Source organism: Mesoplodon mirus, assembly GCF_964341445.2.
Source record: "Mesoplodon mirus genome assembly, chromosome: 6".
NCBI lineage: Eukaryota > Metazoa > Chordata > Mammalia > Artiodactyla > Ziphiidae > Mesoplodon > Mesoplodon mirus.
The window spans coordinates 4,944,083-4,963,445 of record NC_138982.1 but is presented as its reverse complement, the minus strand read 5'-3'; the positions used below and the strand labels follow the sequence as shown (position 1 = coordinate 4,963,445).

The 19,363-nt window shown below is 40.3% G+C and overlaps 1 protein-coding gene across 5 annotated transcripts in view; it reads right to left on the bottom strand.

Annotated features, from left to right (window-relative positions):
• ARMC8 (armadillo repeat containing 8) overlaps positions 1–19,363 on the bottom strand; it is a 104,179-nt gene that overhangs the window by 11,732 nt on the left and 73,084 nt on the right. For 3 of the 5 annotated variants that reach the window (XM_082625944.1, XM_082625942.1, XM_082625945.1), the window contains 6 exons: positions 16,938–17,020; positions 16,545–16,626; positions 12,424–12,510; positions 8,595–8,687; positions 6,082–6,231; positions 5,285–5,380 (listed from right to left, as the gene is read on the bottom strand). In XM_082625944.1, coding sequence (XP_082482070.1) covers positions 5,285–5,380; positions 6,082–6,231; positions 8,595–8,687; positions 12,424–12,510; positions 16,545–16,626; positions 16,938–17,020 — 591 coding nt within the window. The remainder of the gene's footprint in view (positions 1–5,284; positions 5,381–6,081; positions 6,232–8,594; positions 8,688–12,423; positions 12,511–16,544; positions 16,627–16,937; positions 17,021–19,363) is intronic. The other 2 variants (XM_082625943.1, XM_082625946.1) reach the window with 2 other exon arrangements.

Genomic DNA, 19,363 nt, shown 5'->3' with positions numbered 1-19,363 from the left:
TGTGGTGCAACTGAGGTAAAAACAGAACTGAGAAAGTACTAAGTGCGTTTGTGTGATAATGCAAGGGTCGGGGAAGGCTTCTTGGAGGAAGTGACACTGAGTCCAGGAGCAGAGTAAGGAATTACTCACAGAAAGTGATGAGAGGTGGGGCTGGTGCCTGGATCCAAATAAGTTTCTCCAATTTTAACCTTTCTCTTTGCTAGACTTAAGCTAATTAAGCTTGCAGGTTATAGCTAACCGAGAAGGCTTCCTTACTATGGCCCAAACCCTCAGATATCTTTAAGGCTGTGTGATCTTCCTTTTCCTTGATTACAGCACTGCAGTAACTAGATTGCTAAGGAGTGAGGCCTGAGGTCTGAACCAGAAAAGGTTGCCTCCAGGATACAGGAAACAGAAAATGCAATTTATGATCCAAGGCACTGGGGGACTATTCATTCCAGGGTACTTAAATCATGAAGAGGAGACCCTGATATGCCCCAGAAGTGGGAGAAAGATGATCTGAGGAAGACATCAGATTTCACAGTGATCCGGTACATGGTGAGCCCGTCAGAAGTCTTGACATGCACAACACCCTTGAATTTTTCAGGACTGAGGCGAAAGCAAGGGGGAAAAACAGATTTGGACTCTAACCACGGAAAAGAGTTTAGACTCACCTAGGGAAGAACTACCCCTCTCTTACCTACTAAGACAGTGGGTATAAGGGGGGATTTCAGGAAATAGTCCTCAGAATAGCCTAGGACAGCAAGATAGGCAAGTGATTCCCCTTCTTGGAATGTTAGAATACACCTATGCATCCCCAGGCTTGTCTAGCATGGCAGAGTGACCTAGAGTTATGCTTTGAAGCCCACATACTCCTACTGTAAATATTCTGAGGAGACAAGAAACCAAATCTTTTTTTTTTTTTTTTTTGGCAGTACGCGGGTCTCTCACTGTTGTGGCCTCTCCCGTTGCGGAGCACAGGCTCCGGACGCGCAGGCTCAGCGGCCATGGCTCACGGGCCCAGCCACTCCGTGGCATGTGGGATCTTCCCGGACCGGGTCACGAACCCATGTCCCCTGCATCAGCAGGCGGACTCTCAACAACTGCGCCACCAGGGAAGCCCCAAGAAACCAAATCTTATAGAGACTGATTTAGTTCATGGGCCAAGCCAATTTAACACATGAGCTAGGGAGCAGATATAAAAGCAACACACACACACACTCATATGAACAACTGGAATCAATGATATAGAGGTAATGATCGGCAAATTATGGCCTGTGGGCCAAATACAACCCAACCCAATGCCTGTTTTGGTAAATAAAGTTTTACTGGAAGACAGCCACATCTACGTGCTTACACATTGTCTATACCTGCTTTCAGGTTAGAACAGCACAGATGAATGGATAAAGAAGATGTGGCACATATATACAATGGAATATTACTCAGCCATAAAAAGAAATGAAACTGAGTTATTTGCAGTGAGGTGGATGGACCTAGAGTCTGTCATACAGAGTGAAGTATTTCAGAAAGAGAAAAACAAATACCGTATGCTAACGCATATATATGGAATCTAAGAAAAAAAAAGGTCATGAAGAACCTAGGGATAAGATGGGAATAAAGACACAGACCTACTAGAGAATGGACTTGAGGATATGGGGAGGGGGAAGGGTAAGCTGTGACAAAGTGAGAGAGTGGCATGGAGATATATACACTACCAAACATAAAATAGGTAGCTAGTGGAAAGCAGCCGCACAGCACAGGGAGATCAGCTCGGTGCTTTGTGACCACCTAGAGGGGTGGGATAGGGAGGGTGGGAGGGAGGGAGACGCAAGAGGGAAGAGATATGGGAACATATGTGTATGTATAACTGATTCACTTTGTTATAAAGCAGAAACTAACACACCATTGTAAAGCAATTATACTCCAATAAAGATGTTAAAAAAAAAAGCACAGTTGAGAAGTTGCTACAGAGACTGTATAGCCTGCAAAACTTAAAATATCTGTCTTTGTCGAAAGTTTGCCAACCCCTGAAACAGATAATAGAAAAATAAAAGGGGGGGAATCAATGAAACTGAAGCTGCTTCTTGGAGAAGATCAATAAAATTGATAAACCTCTAGACAGACTGAATCAGGAAAAAAGGAATTACCAACATAAAGTACAGAAGACAGTTCACTGCAAAGAATACTACAGACATTAAAAACATAAGAGAATATTTTGAACAATTTTATGTTAATAAATTTGAAAACACAGATGAAATGGACAAATTTCTTGAAAGACATAATGTCGAATCTCACTCAAGAAGAAACAGATAAACTGAATAGTTCTATTTCTATAAAAGAAATTGAATTTGTAGCTAAACACCTTTCCACAAAAGAAACACCAGGTCTAGATGGCTTCACTGAGAAAGAAAGACCATAATTTGAGAAAGAAGACCAATTCTTCACAAATTTTCTTGCAGAAAATTGAAGAGAGAACACTTCCACCTCATTCCCCGAGGCAAGCATTACTCCAATATCAAAAACCAGACAAAGACATCACAAGAAAGCTATTCACCAATATCATGAATATAGATGTGAAACATTCCTCACCAAATTTCAGTAAATTGAATCCAACAACATATGTAAAGGGTAATATATAATGACATTTTAATATGGTGTATATCTATTTAGATCTTAGATTGCTTTATCAGTGTTTTATAGTTTTCAGCAAACAGATCCTGCACATTATTTGTGAGACTTATACATAGTTTCATTTTTTTCTGAGCTATTGAAATGATAGTGTTTTTAAAATTTCAATTTCTACTTGTTCATGCTAGTATATAAAAATACAATTGATTCTTCTTGTGCCCTTGGTTAACTCACTGACTAGTCTTAGCCTGACTCCATGACCTTTTCTACACAGACTTTCATGTTGTCTGGGAAGAGTTTTATTTCTTCCTTTTCAATCTGTATGCCTTTTATTTATTTTTCTTGCCTTACTGTACTCGATAGCAGTTTCAGTATGATGTTGAATAAGAGTGGTAACAATGGAATACTTGTCTTGTTCCTGATCTAAGGACAGTGATAGATATGCTTGCCATCTTGATCATGGGGATTGTCTCATGGTATATATATATATATGTCAACTTATCACACTGTATGCTTTAAATACGTGAATCTTGTTGTATATCAATATATCTCAATAAAAAAGGAAGACAAGAATGTATCTTTTGATACTTCTGAGAAGAATTAAACTTCTAGCTAAAAACCAGACAGTTTAAGCCTCCCCAGAGCCGCCTACTTCTGGACCATCACCCAAATCTGTGAGAGGGTATCACTGTATCCTGCCAAAACACCCTATTGTTGTTGGCCTTTTCTTTTGCCTTCATCCAAATCTTGCCTCACCTTTCTACCTTGCTTCACTTTTCAAGTTAGTGGAATTCTATCTAGGTGAGCTGTCTTTATAAACACATTTCTATGCTCTCCAGGTAGAACAGTTTATTTTGAACACTGCCTCTTCTTTACTGTTGTGTTCCAGAAACAAATCTCATTCACCCTAATTTCAGTGATGCCTACAAGATCATAGTTTTTCTGTGTTAAATTTCTGTTAATCAAAAAACATAGTTGTTTATTACTGAATTTCAATAGAAATCACCTAAAACATCCATCTTAAAAGCACTTTGTCAAATCTATCAGGTTTTTTGCTCACAAATTCCAACACAGCTCCCAAGTCCTACCACTCTTGCTTCCTGGACTGTTCTTCTGAAGCCTGATGAACTACTCTAACTCAGGAACACAGAGGATAAGAAGCGTGGGCCCTGCAGTTAGACTTTGGGTCCAACTCTCCATGATGACCTTGGGCAAGCTTCTTCCATACATATAAGTGTACAGCTCAATGAACTGTGAAATGAACACACCCACGTAGCCAACATTTATGTCAGAAAGCTGAATATTACCATAACCTCAGATCTTGTGTTAAAAATTTAAGTTTGCAGGTGACTTTTCCTTTTATGACAAAATATATACTATGTTAAAAATCCTATAATAAATCCCAGGAACTATAGAAAAGTAATTCCCAAACTGTCTCCTGATGAACGCACAGCCTCTGTATTTTCACGCCTACCTTAAACTTGCCCTATTGAAACACAACAGAAAGTAGGGGTATGAGATAGAAATAAGGAACTGGGAAGCATGAGAATAAAGAAATAAAAGATGTCTCCAGGGGCTTCCCTGGTGGCGCAGTGGTTGAGAGTCTGTCTGCCGATGCAGGGGACACGGATTCGTGCCCTGGTCGGGGAAGATCCCACATGCCGCCAAGCGGCTGGGCCCATGAGCCATGGCTGCTGAGCCTGCGCGTCCGGAGCCTGTGCTCTGCAATGGGAGAGGCCACAACAGTGAGAGGCCCGCGTACCGTAAAAAAAACAAAAACAAAAACAAAAACAACAACAAAAAAGATGTCTCCAGGGCTTCCCTGGTGGCTCAGTGGTTGAGAGTCCGCCTGCCGCTGCAGGGAACACGGGTTCCTGCCCCGGTCCACGAAGATCCCACATGCCGCGGAGCAGCTGGGCCCGTGAGCCATGGCCGCTGAGCCTGCGCGTCCAGAGCCTGTGCTCCACAACGGGAGAGGCCACAACAGTGAGAGGCCCGCGTACCGCAAAAAAAAAAAAAAAAAAAAAGATGTCTCCAGCATAAGGGATTATTTCATCAGGGAATTGTAAGAATTTGAGTTCAGAGCATGGTGATATAGAGGGCTAGAAATAGTGAATCCTGGAGAAAGGATTCACTCTAGGATGGTCAGAGGTGGCCATCCCTGTAGAGACGAATAGTATGTATAGAGCGTGACAAAGAGGGTAAAAGTATAGACTCTGGTCATGTTTTCTTCCATTCCCAGAGGAGGAATTCTTTTTTTTTTTTTTTTTTTTGCAGTACGGAGGCCTCTCACTGTTGTGGCCTCTCCCGTTGCGGAGCACAGGCTCCGGACATGCAGGCTTAGCAGCCACGGCTCACAGGCCCTGCCGCTCCGCGGCATGTGGGATCTTCCCGGACCAGGGAACGAACCTGCGTCCCCTGCATCGGCAGGCAAACCCTCAACCACTGTGCCACCAGGGAAGCCCCAAGAGGAGGAATTCTTGAAGAGAGTTTAAGGGGTGGTGAAGGATCTCTCCCCTCAGAACTTTCTTGTCTCTACAGCACCTCTCATCTCAGCACCCTGTCTTTTGCAGACTTGAATATTTCAGGAGACTCCTAACTACGATCTCTCTTGGTACTCACACTCAGAAGATATTCCTACAAAAAAAAAAAAAAAAAAAAAAAAAGGAACACATACCTGCTCTTTGACCTCAATGTTATGTTCCCCTTCCAAAATAAGGGTGACAGCTTGCATAATTTGCTTTCCATGAGTACTCATTATTTTATCTATGTGCTGCAAAACAATGGGAAACCCACAATTATGATTTGGAGAACAAAGAAAAAGACCATAGAAAAGAACAGAAGACTTCCAAAAGTTAAACAATGTACAGAGAAGACTCAGAAAACAAGTGAGGCACAGAGAAGGGAACCACCCACATTTCTTTATCTGCATGAAGGCTGCTGACCCTGTTGCTCAGGGAACATTAGAGAACAACAAGAAAGACCCCACACCAAGGCTCAGCCTCTCCTGCTCTGACATATGCCCACTGCTCTCCATGCCGACACCTTCAGAGGTCAATCCAGTCAATGTGGGCGGGGCAGGGCAGTATCTATGGAATAGCACTGAGAAGGAGTCTCTAAAGGGAAAGAAGCTGAAGCCCCAGAGATAAGTGATTTAGGCAGACGAGAAAACCCATCCTGGCCAGCAAATCAAGTAAAAATCAAGTAACAAGTCAAGGCAGGCCCCCATCCAGCATGGAGGAACGAGAAGACAGGCAGTGCAGGAGTGGAGGGTTAGGTGGCCATATGGTGAAACAGCTCCCAGAACACCTATGAAGGTGACAGGTCTAAACATCAACTCCTGGCTTCTCTGGGAAGGGGCAGCATTTGAATCACGCTTCTGGGCAGATGCTGATGGGAGCAGAGAGGCAGGCCAATGTTTTGTGATGCATATGCAGGGGTAGCTAATCTGGAAACCTGGGTGATTTTACTTACTGGGCGAGTAGAGAGGAGATTTCTAAGAAGGCCCAATGTCTTCATCAGCACATTCAAATCTGAATCTGATAATAACCGGAATAGCTGTTCAGTACTCAAGCTTCGTAAAATATCTGCTTTTATTTTTTGTTCAGCCTGAAATGCCATATTCTGAAAGGATTAAAGAAGTTTCAAGAATCATGCCTATATTTGCATTATTAAATTATATCTTAATAGTAATTCTGATAATTTTCAAAGTATAAACAGAATCTGCAGAAAATCCTTAAGGATAGGTCACATCATTTTTCTGATTCCTGTTAATCACCTATAATTCTGTCTGTCAGAAGAAAGATAACTGTCACTCCTATATATATACTCTTCTATGAGTAATATGACCACTTCCTGACATGGTATTTGCATGTCTTAAGATTTCTCAAATAAATACAAAATCTACTATTATATTTTTTAAAATTCAATTTATTTAAATTAAAAAACCAAACGCTTCACCCATTTCTCCCATCCCCACCCTTACCTCTGGGAACCACCAATCTGTTCTCTGTATCTATGAGCTTGGTTACTTTTGAGAATATCCTTCTGGTTATCAAGTTGCTTTGTGTGCACTTTAATAACAAAATGACTACTGACAACTATACTGTGCCATGTACTTTGCGAAAGACTTAAATGTACTCCCTTATTATGCATGAAAATAAGTAGTGGGTTTTGTTAACTTTACTGGCAGGAAACACCTACTGTGTTCACAGTTCTATGCTAAGTGCTGATCTGCTGGGCCATATCATGCAGGAAGCTCTTGGGGGTAGGAGGTGTATCCAACCTACTAGCAGCCCCAGATGGGCAGGAGCTGTTTTGCTCCTATTTCTCCTTTTTGGACACATTATGGATTATCCCACCTTAACCTAAAGCTATAATAGGCCTGAAGGAAAAAAAAAAAAAAAAAAAAAACATGGCTGATTCCAAATAATTCATACATCAACTTTTGGCATAAAAAAATCTCTTGTAAACTAGGAACTTATTATAATATGTGGTTATTGCCCTCCAGGAACTTCTTAAAATGAAGGATCTAAGACATATGAAAGATCAAGTTACCTAATAACACAAGGCACCATGGCAGAGCAAACAGAGTACTGAGTTGGGTGTCAAGAGGCCCAGGCCAAAGAGAATTCCAAGGTTTTATAGTTTGTGGACAGAGAACATAATAACTGATAACATGGAAACTGATGAGAATAAGATAGTTAATATGAACTTGAGGAGTGGGGTAAATTCAATTTTCAACATTAAAACTGTGCTTGTCAGGGAGCCCTCAAATGAAGTCCCATTAGCCATTTAAGTGATAGACCTGGCGAATAGGGTACAGTTCCATCTGGATATGTATATTCCAAAGCAACCTCTTTTATTAGGGGGAGTTGAACCCCTGAGAGTAGATGAAGTCCCTGAAACGGTAGTGTAAAGGGAAGTAGAAACTGGGAACTGAAACTCGGGGGAATGTCCCCTGAGAAAGAGCTTGAAAAGGAGGCTAAGTACAAAGGGAGGTGAAAAAAAAAAAATTAAGTCCTGGGAAAGAGTTTCAAGAAAGAGAAGTGCCCAAAGCTGGTAAGTTAAGGAGAAAAATAACTGTGAATCTACTACATTCAGTGCTTTCTTGGAAGATGATTATTTCCATCCACAGTTCGTGTGAAAAGACAGCAGATACAGCACAGTACAGGCAGATGAATATGGGCTTGGGACAGGTGCAGAACCTACTTCCATCATTTATGAGCTGTGAAGCCTTAGATGATTCATTTACCTTCCAAGTTCCAGTTTCCCAATTGTAAGGTGGATATATACCAATATAGTGTCAAATAAACATTAGAGGTAGCAAATATAAAACACGCAGTTTAGTGTCTGGCACACAGTATTGAATTATAACTACTATAATTATGTTTAAAAAATTCATGTAGAATTACTCTACTTTCAATTTCAATAAATTTTATTTAAAAAACTTTAAGGAAAAATGGTTCTCTGACTTCATAGTTATATAGTTGTAGAATTCAGATTATTATAAATTATTTACTAGAAACTGTTAAGAAATCATTGAGCATGTACACCCCAGTTCTGTTACCTTGGGGAAGTTATTTAACGGCTCTGTGCTTAGCTTACTCATCTGTAAAATATGTATACTCTCTAGCTTATTTCACAAAGACGTTATAAAGGAGACACGAAAGTACTTTGTAAAGTAGGCAGCGCTATACAGATATCAATATGTTCATGAGGAGGAAAACTTTTTTTCCCCAAAATTAGATGTCAAGTTTCAACACCTGTACACTTTTCTTAATAAACAGGAGAACCGAGGAACACCCGTGGCCAAGCAAGTTGCTTACATTTGAATCTGAAAGGTGAATGAAGTCTTCTAGGTCCTAAGTCTTTAGAAAACTGGGCCAAAAAAGCAAGATTTTTAAAAAAGAAAATTCCAGACATTTCAAAAACACATTCTTTAGTTTTAACTTTGATAACTGCTCCCTTCTCCTTGCGAAACATACCATTAAAGCCCAAATTCCATTCACTCGTAAAGCAGGATTTTCACTTTGGGTTAATCCACAAAGTAGCTCTACAGCTCCCGATTCTAAAATTGGCTGTGATTGGAAAGGAGAAAAAACAGTTTTAAAGTCAGGTTTGTTAACTAAGTGTATATATACCCTGGTACTCTGACTCCTATTTCTTTCCTACTCTTACCCAATTTGAAGCAACCTTCACAAAGCAGGGAGTGAGGCGGCCATAAAAATCACCTTGATTCCCGTCTTACCCCTAGGTTCTTCATGACATTTTTTTTTTGTCTTATATTCCATATGTATGTGTTAGCATACGGTATTTGTCTTTCTCTTTCTGACTTACTTCACTCTGTATGACGTAAAATAGATAGCTAGTGGGAAGCAGCCACATAGCACAGGGAGCTCAGCTCGGTGCTTTGTGACCACCTAGAGGGGTGGGAGGGAGGGAGACGCAAGAGGGAAGAGATATGGGAACATATGTATATGTATAACTGATTCACTGTGTTATACAGCAGAAACTAACACACCATTGTAAAGCAATTACACTCCAATAAAGATGAAAAAAAAAAAGAATAAGAATGATGGAAAAAATCTTAAAAAAAAAATCACCTTGAGAAGGTCAAGAACAATGATTCTCTCACAAATCCAAAAACCAAAATAAACCCTGTCGCTTCCTTTTTCTCTGTAGTCCTGAAAGACTCAGGAGATATCTTAATTCTGTGTACGTTTCACACATATCCTTATGATCCCATTACCTATCCATATTCTTCTCACCCTCCTCTGAGACGGCCACCCCCGCTTCATGCAGCATGTGTCTCAGGTGTTCTTCACAAGTTGTGACTATGAAGCAATATGGCTGGTTTAGAATGGAACTACCTTCCTTACAAATTGTTAATCTTATTTATCAATATGCTGTAGAATTCATCTTTTAAAACTACTTTCAGGACTACCTATCAATCATACAAGCAAAACAGTCTTGTACTTTTATGGTCATATCATATTTTATACCTAAAATAGCATGCATTAGTCTGACTACTTAACTTATGATACTTGGCTGAAAATAGGTTTTGGTAGTTTCTAAAAAATTCAAGCCTTAGAGGACTGATGTACCATCACTAACAAATGCTTAGAAGGCCATCTTTCAAGTGGATTCTAGAAATGTCTTAAGCAATGCAGATTTATATACAAATTGTGCAGTTTTTTAAAAAACTTTTTATTTTGAAATAAGTTCAAACTTATAAAGTAGCAAGACTAATATAAGGAACTTCCATATATTCTTCTCCCAGATTCACCAGTTTTTTAAAACATCTTTATTGGAGTATAATTACTTTACAATGTTGTGTTGGTTTCTGCTGTATGACAAACTGTATCAGTTATATGTATACATACATCCCCATATCCCCTCCCTCTTGCATCTCCCTCCCACCCTCCCTATCCCACCCCTCTAGGTGGTCACAAAGCACTGAGCTGATCTCCCTGGGCCATGTAGCTGCTTCCCACTAGCTATCTATTTTACATTTGGTAGTGTATATATGTCAGTGCCACTCTCTCACTTCGTCCCAGCTTACCCTTCCCCCTCCCTGTGTCCTCAAGTCCATTCTGTACATCTGCGTCTTTATTCCTGTCCTGCCCCTAGGTTCATCAGAACCTTTATTTTTTATCCCCCAGACTCCATATATATGTGTTAGCATACGGTATTTTTTTTTTTTTTTTTTCTTTTTTGCGGTACACGGGCCTCTCACTGTTGTGGCCTCTCCCGTTGTGGAGCACAGGCTCCAGACACGCAGGCTCAGCGGCCATGGCTCACGGGCCTAGCCGCTCCGCAGCATGTGGGATCTTCCCGGACCGGGGCACGAACCCATGTCCCCTGCATCGGCAGGCTGACACTCAACCACTGCGCCAACCAGGGAAGCCCTAGCATACGGTATTTGTTTTTCTCTTTCTGACTGACTTCACTCTGTATAATAGACTCTAGGTCCATCCACCTCACTACAAATAACTCAGTTTTGTTTCTTTTTATGGCTTAGTAATATTCCATTGTATATACATGTCAAATCTTCTTTATCCATCCATCTGTCGCTGGACACTTACGTTGCTTCCATGTCCTGGCTATTGTAAATAGTGCTGCAATGAACATTGGGGTGCATGTGTCTTTCTGAATTATGGTTTTCTCAGGGTATATGCCCAGTAGTGGGATTGCTGGGGCATATGGTAGTTCTATTTGTAGTTTTTTAAGGAACCTCCATACTGTTCTCCATAGTGGCTGTATCAGTTTACATTCCCACCAACAGTGCAAGAGGGTTCCCTTTTCTCCACACTCTCTCCAGCATTTATTCTTTGTAGATTTTTTGATGATGGCTATTCTGACCGGTGTGAGGTGATACCTCATTGTTGTTTTGATTTGCATTTCTCTAATGATTAGTGATGTTGAGCATCTTTTCATGTGTTGGTTGGCAATCTGTATACCAGATTCACCAATTTTTAACATGTTGCCATATTTGTTTTATCATTATGTCTCTCATTCTACACACCCATATCCACATTATTTATCTTTTTCTGAACCCTTTGAAAGTAGAATGCAGGCATCATGCCACTTTACCCTTAATACTTCAATGAGTATTTCCTAAGAACACGAATATTCTCTTAGATAACCAAAGAACACTTACCAAATTCAGAGAAACTGACATTACAACAATACTTTTTTTGACTCTATAGTCCATATTCCCATTTTGTCAACTGGCCCAATAAATGCTCTTATACCATTTCCTTCTCTTCCAGTTAAGAGTCCAGTTTATTTTTAATATTAAAAAATCAATCATATTAACGATCCTATACCTGAGTTCATCTAACTTACTTTCTAACTAGACCCTAACTATTCTGAAGGTGGATCTGAGGCAGCATAAGAGCCGTTCAGGATGATTAAAAGTGTTGCACTGACTGCAACCAGATCATCCTCAGCCGAGACCCCCACCACCAGGGCAGAGGAACAGACAGAAGCTCTGGTATCCTATCTCGCCTTCCCCTTCCTTCAGAACAGCTGAAGGAAGTTGTTTCTCCCTTTTTGTTCCAAGATTTCTGCTTGCTGAATAATCGTCTCTGAACCTCCACCTTGTTAGTAATGTCTTCCTAACTAACAGTCAAAAGCCTGAAGGTGTTACAATGTAGAAAGACATTCATCAGAATGGGACGATTAAATGTACTTAATAAAGGATGGTGTCTAAACCTAGTTCACGATTGGGCAGGCCAGAGATATTTTAACAAGATAAAACTAAATCTGTAAGGTTTCCCCCCTCCTTTATTGAAGTTTATTTCCATTTCCCTATTATAAAAATGCATGCTCAATTTATAAAATGCATAAAAGAAGGGGAAAAAAATCCCCAAATGCAATCCTTCCCTAAACAACTACCATTAACATTAAACATTAAAAAGATTATTTTCCAATGCCAGCAGTTATCTCTTGAAATGACCTGTAATCCTGGTTTACAAAATTGGGTCTTAATGTATTCATTAGTAAATATGATTGGAAAATAGTCTATTATTTGTGTAATTATTTCCTACATTTGCAGTTGTAGGCAGTTTAGATTGACTGCAAGCTGTAATATCTTTTAAATACACTTCATATGCCAGGCAGAAAAGGGATAAGAGGAAATGATAATCATATTTTTAAATGATTTAATATGCCCCCCCCAATCCAAACAATTCAGAAATAGCTTTTAAGCACCAATCCTCAAATTTCAATGTCAACTACTGTGAAAACTATTTAACTAAACTTTAGGTAGGCCGGGCAAAAGTCATCTAGGAAGAGAAAATCAACACTAACCTCTTTGCTTGGAGAAAATTCAAGAAGAAGATTACATAACATGGAAGACGCTACTACTAGGATTTCATCTGGTGCATTTTGTAAAACCTGTGGAATTAAAAAGATACTATTAATGGTTTGCAACCATGGGGGTAAGATCACAAGAATAAATGAGAACAAAAACAATTTATCTTTCAAACTGATTTCTCATATTGGAGAGATAGTTAGGAAAGATCTACTTGATACCAAGTGAAACTTTTCACTGTGCTGTCATTATGAGTGACTAAGGCCCTCACATCTATCTCGCTGGAGGAGAAGCTACAGCCCCACTGCCAGGATGGGGGCTGCTACATGGAAAAGGAGACAGACACAAGTCAGGGAGCCGGTGCTCTATGTAAAAAGTTTGAAGACCACAGAACTGCTTTAGGGCAAGTTAACCCAATTTACTCCACCATATTCAGGCCACTTATGAAACCACAGAATTGCCCTAGGACCTGAGACTTTCTGATGTCTCTGGAAAGACTTGTTTGACTAGGAACATGGATGGATCAAGCTACTACTCAGGCAGGGCAAGGTGGGGAACTGGTTCTCAGGACTGGAATCACACAGTCCTGGTTGCAACCCTCACTCCTCCACTTACTAGACGTGTGAACTTAAGCACATTTCTTAACCTCTCTGAGCCTTCAAATTGGGGAAAATAACACTTCCTTGATGGGACTATTTAAGATTAAATGTGATTTGGTGAATAATAAGGGAAGCAGCATAGCATCGGAGTTAAGAACACAGAATGCTTGAGTACAAATTTCAGCTTAACCACTAACTAGGTGTATGAATTCCTTGGTTATGAAATGGGGATAATAATAGTGTCTGCTTCATAGAGTTTATGTGAAAATTAATATATGAAAAGATTTTAGAACAGTAATTGTCACACAGTAACGGTTACATAAATAAGGTTTTAAAAAAGGTAACTTACTGCCATAATTCTTGTTATCAGGCACATAGCAGTTATACAGCAAACTAACTGCCATGGACTCTTACTGAACTCAGAAAACAACACAGCATGATGACAAAGGTTCGTTGCCATTAGCTATTATAAGAACCTCCTCTTTCTAGATTCTAAGAGAGAAGGCTTCATAAACACTACCACGTATATGCAATATCCACTTCAAATAAATCCTTTGCATTTGGAATCAGATCAGGATGAGGCTTATCATCCCAAAAGTAATCCTAGGAGCTCTAGTTATGCAAATTGGAAATGGATCATCACAAAAAATTCAGAGTTAAATACATTATCAGCTAAATCAAGTCTGAGGTTCCCAAGTTAAGAACAAGCAAGAATTACAAAATGGAAGCAGTTCTCCTAAGATACTGTGTTTTAACTCTTCTGTGAATCATTAGCTAGTCGATAAAGATCACATCTCATATACTATGCAGGCTGATCTCTGTGTGTGCCACAACCCACTTTAACACCCTTTTCACCCTTCCCTTTCTTTGCCATGCCCTTCCTATGTCTCTCAGGTATATACCCTATCCATGCCTTAAGGCTGTCCCATTCCAGAAGCCTCCCTGGAGCCCTTCCAATCAGAAGTCATCCTATCCTCCCCTGAGTGCCCACTGCTATTGTCTGTGACCTCTCTTAGGGTCCTTACTACTGTTCACTTTCAAATTCTTTGTGCAGCCCTGCCAATCTCTTTTCCTACTAACAAATTTAAGCTTCTTGAAGGAATAATCTATGATAATATCTATAGTCTAATTTATCCTGGCCTGTATCAACTAAATGGCATTGCACGAAGTGGGTGCTCAATGAATGCTTTTGAATTAAGAGAAATAATCATTTTCCAAAATTATACTACTTAGAATCATTGACTGAAATAAGTGAGCACCTACCAAGGCTTTTAAAAAGTTGCTTTGTTTCTGGTCTATGTGCTGGGGAATTTGCAATCATATGAATTCAGAGCAGGGTATTTTTGGGGGAGGGGCATTCTGTGTTTTGTTAAGAAGAAAAAAATGACTTTAAAAATGTGTAACTTTTAAAAGAAACATTAATAAATGGCTATTACTTGTTTTAAAAAGTTGCTTTGTTTGATATGACTCACTTTTTAAAGTATTATTTATTGTTTTATAGAGATTAATCTGGTTTTATAAGTTTCATTTTCAAATTACATAATAATAAATTAAAACAGAAAAGATTCTATGAAATCCTTAAAAGCATTTACTCACTACAGTATAAGATATAACATGTGAAATTCAGAAGTTGACATCTAACACTGACCAAATAGAATTTCACCAAAATAAGAACAAAAAATAATCACAAATAAAAGTTTTAGCTAAAATCAAACATCTACTCTCTTGTGGTTTGCTAACCAATATTTAAAAACATGGAAAAGCAAAAGGGGAAAAAGAATCAATAGACATGCAAACAGCCTATGAACTAAGAGAAACCTAAAAGTATCTGAAATAAAGCACTCATTTACTTCCAGGCTTTTAATACTATACTTTAAATGTGCAACATAGTAGTAGTTTGATAGTAATTATACCCACATGTAACCAAGTGCTCAAAATCCTTTTAGACTGCTCACCAGACCTTTGCCCAGGTAGAACTAGTCAAAAACCACATGATGCTTCTTTCTGATTCATATGAGAGAGGGGTACCAAGCTGAGCAATCAGAGAAAATGGCTCCAGAGAAAATATTTGGAAGTTATTTTGGGAAATAGGAGAGCACTTTAAAAAATCTTGAATGGGGACTTCCCTGGTGGCGCAGTGGTTAAGAATCCACCTGCCAATGCAGGGCACATGGGTTCAAGCCCTGGTCCGGGAAGATCCCACATGCCACGGAGCAACTAAGCCCACACGCCACAACTACTTAGCCTGTGCTCTAGAGCCCGCAAACCACAACTACTGAGCCCACGTGCCACACCTACTGGAGCCCATGTGCCACAACTGCTAAAGCCCACGTGCCTAGAGCCCATGCTCCGCAACAAGAGAAGCCACCGCAGTGAGAAGCCTGTGCACGGCAACGAAGAGCAGCCCCCGCTCGCTGCAACTAGAGAAAGCCCACGCACAGCAACGGAGACCCAACGCAGCCAAAAAAAAAAAAAAAAAAAATTAAAGTGATATATTTAAGAAAAATTTTTTGAATAGACAGAATCAATAAATCAAGATTAAGCTGCTATGAAAAAGGTGCAATCTAAGAACAAGCAAGAGTGGCAACATTAAAATCCCTTTACTAAGGAGAGCGTAATGTTTCTGTTCACGCTACTCCTCTCTGGAAAATCCTCCTGACTTCCTCTTGCATTCAAAGCTACTTCGTAATCTTCCTGCCTGAAGCCTCCCCCAACTATTTCTGCCACACTTATGCCTCTACTGTAACCTGAGGCTTTAAGCTGGGGGCAAGAGCTCTGCAGTAAAAATTTTTGGTAGACTTACTGTGCCCAGAGGCTTTCACAGTAGGTATTAAAAAACAAAACAAAAAACCAAAAGCTTAAACAAATAAATCTGTTGATTAAATGCAAGGTGTATAGTTACTTAAAAAAAAGAAAAAAAGATGGTGAGACTAAGTTGACCTGTGGTTCTGTACTGTATCAGGGATAACATTATTAGTAGCAACCTGTGCATATTCTAAGTCTCAATTCAGATAATTATTTGACCTAAACCACCTTTTTCTTTTTTTTTTGGCCCTAAAGGAAAGACCTTTAGGTCTTAACAAAGAAGTCATTCTGGAATAGAGACAGGAAGTAATAATTGTTTTAAAAAATATCCAGGATTGCCAAAAGACTAAGAACAGGTTATATCTGTAAATGGCTGATTCCTTTCTTTTTTATAAATAAAAATTACAAAGATGACTCTGGATATAAGTCTAAAGTGTAACACTAGACACACAGGGAGATCAGATAAGTAACTAGAGTTTCATTTAATGAAAGAAAGCCAGGCATGTACTTCCCCTGTCACACACGAGATGCTGCCCTCAGAAATACATTCTGCACGTTCTAAAGAGGCTTAGAACATCACATCTGAGGAGATAAATGTTTAAAACGCTTTAACATAAAAATCAGATACACTCCTAGACCAGAGAGTGCTGTCAGCTACCTCGCTCACTAAAGGCTCGGTGGGAATAGGTGTGGACTTGCTGCTTTCTCCTTACCTTCATTAAAGGTTTCCACACGGCGTGATCCTGGAAACTGGTTCGAAGCTGCTGCACAGATCTAGATAAACTGTGCAAACATCTACAAAGAATAATCAAAATTAGCTTCACAAGAAGCCGAAGCTTTTACGTTTCAAACACACTGCTTGGCATTGCACAATTACTAATATACACTTCAAGTTTATCTACAGACATCATTAATTCAACTACTTCAGGACTTCACAGGCTTTTCAGGCTAGCTTCTCTGTTAAATAGTGTTACGCACTGTATGAATTCACCTGAGAATACTTTCAAGTAACATTTGGATTCTGTGCTTACTCGGTGAAGGTCCGGAAAGGAAACAGGTTAAACACACGGCAAAGGATTTTTATTCAGGCCATTTAAAGCTCATACCTGACGGCAGCTAACCGCACCTTGACACTAGACTCAGACAAGCCAGTCACAATTCGGTCCATCATATTTTCAGTCTCAATGATCTGGAGAAAAAGGTTAATGCTGCATAAATAACAACACGAAGATGACAAACTTCACTGCTTGTAAATGCAAGTTGTTAATGTCCATTTTAAGTTAATGTTTTCAGCAAGAGTTTTTGCCTCTGGAACAATCATTCTGCAGTGGGGGCAGGCAGCTCATCAGAAAGGTAGGGCTACCCCACCAAGGTCCTGCCAGACTGAATGACAGGCTTATGGGCAGATTATGTTTCTTCATTTATTTTTAAAGACACTTAAAACAATAATTACATGTGATAAATACTGCAGAGGTGTTGCATAAACAGTATTGAGAAAAAGCAAGATACTACTGAACTACCATTGGGCAGGTTCCTGCCAGCGTTTCTCCTGCCAGTGAGTTTCTTGAAAAATCATGGTCCACGCTCAGCCCTTATGAAAAGAAATCTGTGGGTTTCTGACAGAGCCACCCTGTGGCTACTTTCTTCCCAAGCAAGTGGAAATTAAGCTAAATATTTAGAAAAGTAATCCTTGCCAACTTTCACTGTAGCACCAAGTCCTGCTACATGTCATCATTACAATCATGAAGCTTTATTATTTTTTTTAAATTTAAAAACAAGATAGCCTACGATTTTCCTTCATTAAACAATGCATAGTGTGTGGAAGAAATTAAGTTTAATTTGTGTTGGTCCTATGGAAATACAGCATATTAAGAAAAAATGCTAATGCTATCAAAACACAAATATTAACAAAAACAACATTATTTGTTGAGTACTTCTATATGCCAGGCATTGTGCTAATAAGCATGCTGCGTTATGTGACTTAAGCCTTTTGTAGGCATTATTATTCCCCATCAGCACATTAGGAAATTGAAGATTCTAGATAATCCAGAGTTTGCTTAGGATCACGGAGCTGAGACAGGAATCCAGGCATCTGACTCTGGAGTCCTTATGCTCAGCCATGCTTGTAACACTGCCCTGGTTAGAGTAGTCCCGTGCTCATCAGGTAGTCCCCAGTGTGGGCAACACATTAACGGGAGTCATTACTTTCCCCTGGGAGAACACCTGGTTGGGGGAACATGTAGGAAGATCGCCTGTGGAGTTTAACAAAGTCCCAGGCCAATTAAATCAGATTCTCTGTGGCGGGGCCCAGGCACCTGTATTTTTTTAAAAAGCTCCTCAATTAGAGTCCAGTGCGCAGCCAAGGTTGAGGGTCACTGACCTAGACTAAAATGAGAGGAGTTAAAGGCTGACCTCAGAACAGGAGAGGGTGGGAAATCTCAGGATGTTCAAGCCGAATGGGAAGAGAAGAAAACAGAGTTGAAATGAACAGTGCCTGGGAGAAGATTACCAACTATTAAGAACAGGGAACCACACTGCAGTTGTAGGGTAGGAGGAATGGTCATTTTTTAAAAACATAGTGATTTTCAGGTTCCGAGGTGCCTGAAGAAAACTTACGTATTGATGTGTTTCTCACTCCGGACCAAAGCTAATCTCACCGTGACCTTTACGCACACCCACCCTCTGTCCTCACTGTCAGTCACTTCCAGCCCCGGAACGTCTGCCTACCTATCGGACCCTCATATACCTTTCTTTCTCACCTGGATGCCCTGCTCAGACACTCCACATATTAGATTCCCTTCCACTGTCCTCCCACAACTCATTCCTGCTTCAGATCCCAAACTGCTGGTATTACAGTAGAAAACCCACCAAACCCGGCTGCCTGGTCTCTCAGGGTACGCCATCCCCCCTCAGTGGGGTCCTCACCGAGGGCATGCCAGCCTTGCACTCCCCTGCAGGAGACTCCCACACTCCTTAGGATGTTTACCTCCTACCTCTAACGCTTCCTACCTCCCTCACACCCTCAGTCCCTCTGAGGTCACCTCATTTTTGCGGGGACATTGCTTTCTTTCTGGGACACAAGTTGCCTCAACTTCCCCCTTCTCATTAACGTGTCTCCATACCTGTCTTCTGCACTCCTGTACTGTTGAAGCTGGGTACTTACAGCTCAAAGCCCTGCCCCCTCCCCCACCCCTCTTTCTTGCATCTTTACTCTGCCCCACGCCACTGGATCCTCTTCCTCAGCCTGCCCCACCTCCCATTCCCACTCCTATTTAAAAGACGTAAGTGCCCAAACATTAGCCTCTTTAAGCTACAGACCTCTCACCCCTTCCCTTCCTTAAATGGACATGTGTCCCAAAGCTCTGTTCATCCTTACTCTACTTAAATGACACTGTTGTGACTTCAAAATCAGCTTGATATGGGTAATTCTCTTTCCTGACCTCTGGCTTCATATTTCCAACTGCCTGCTAAACACAAACGTAAGTTCCACAATGTCTGGTGGAACGTCTAACTCATGTCCCACGCTGAGTTT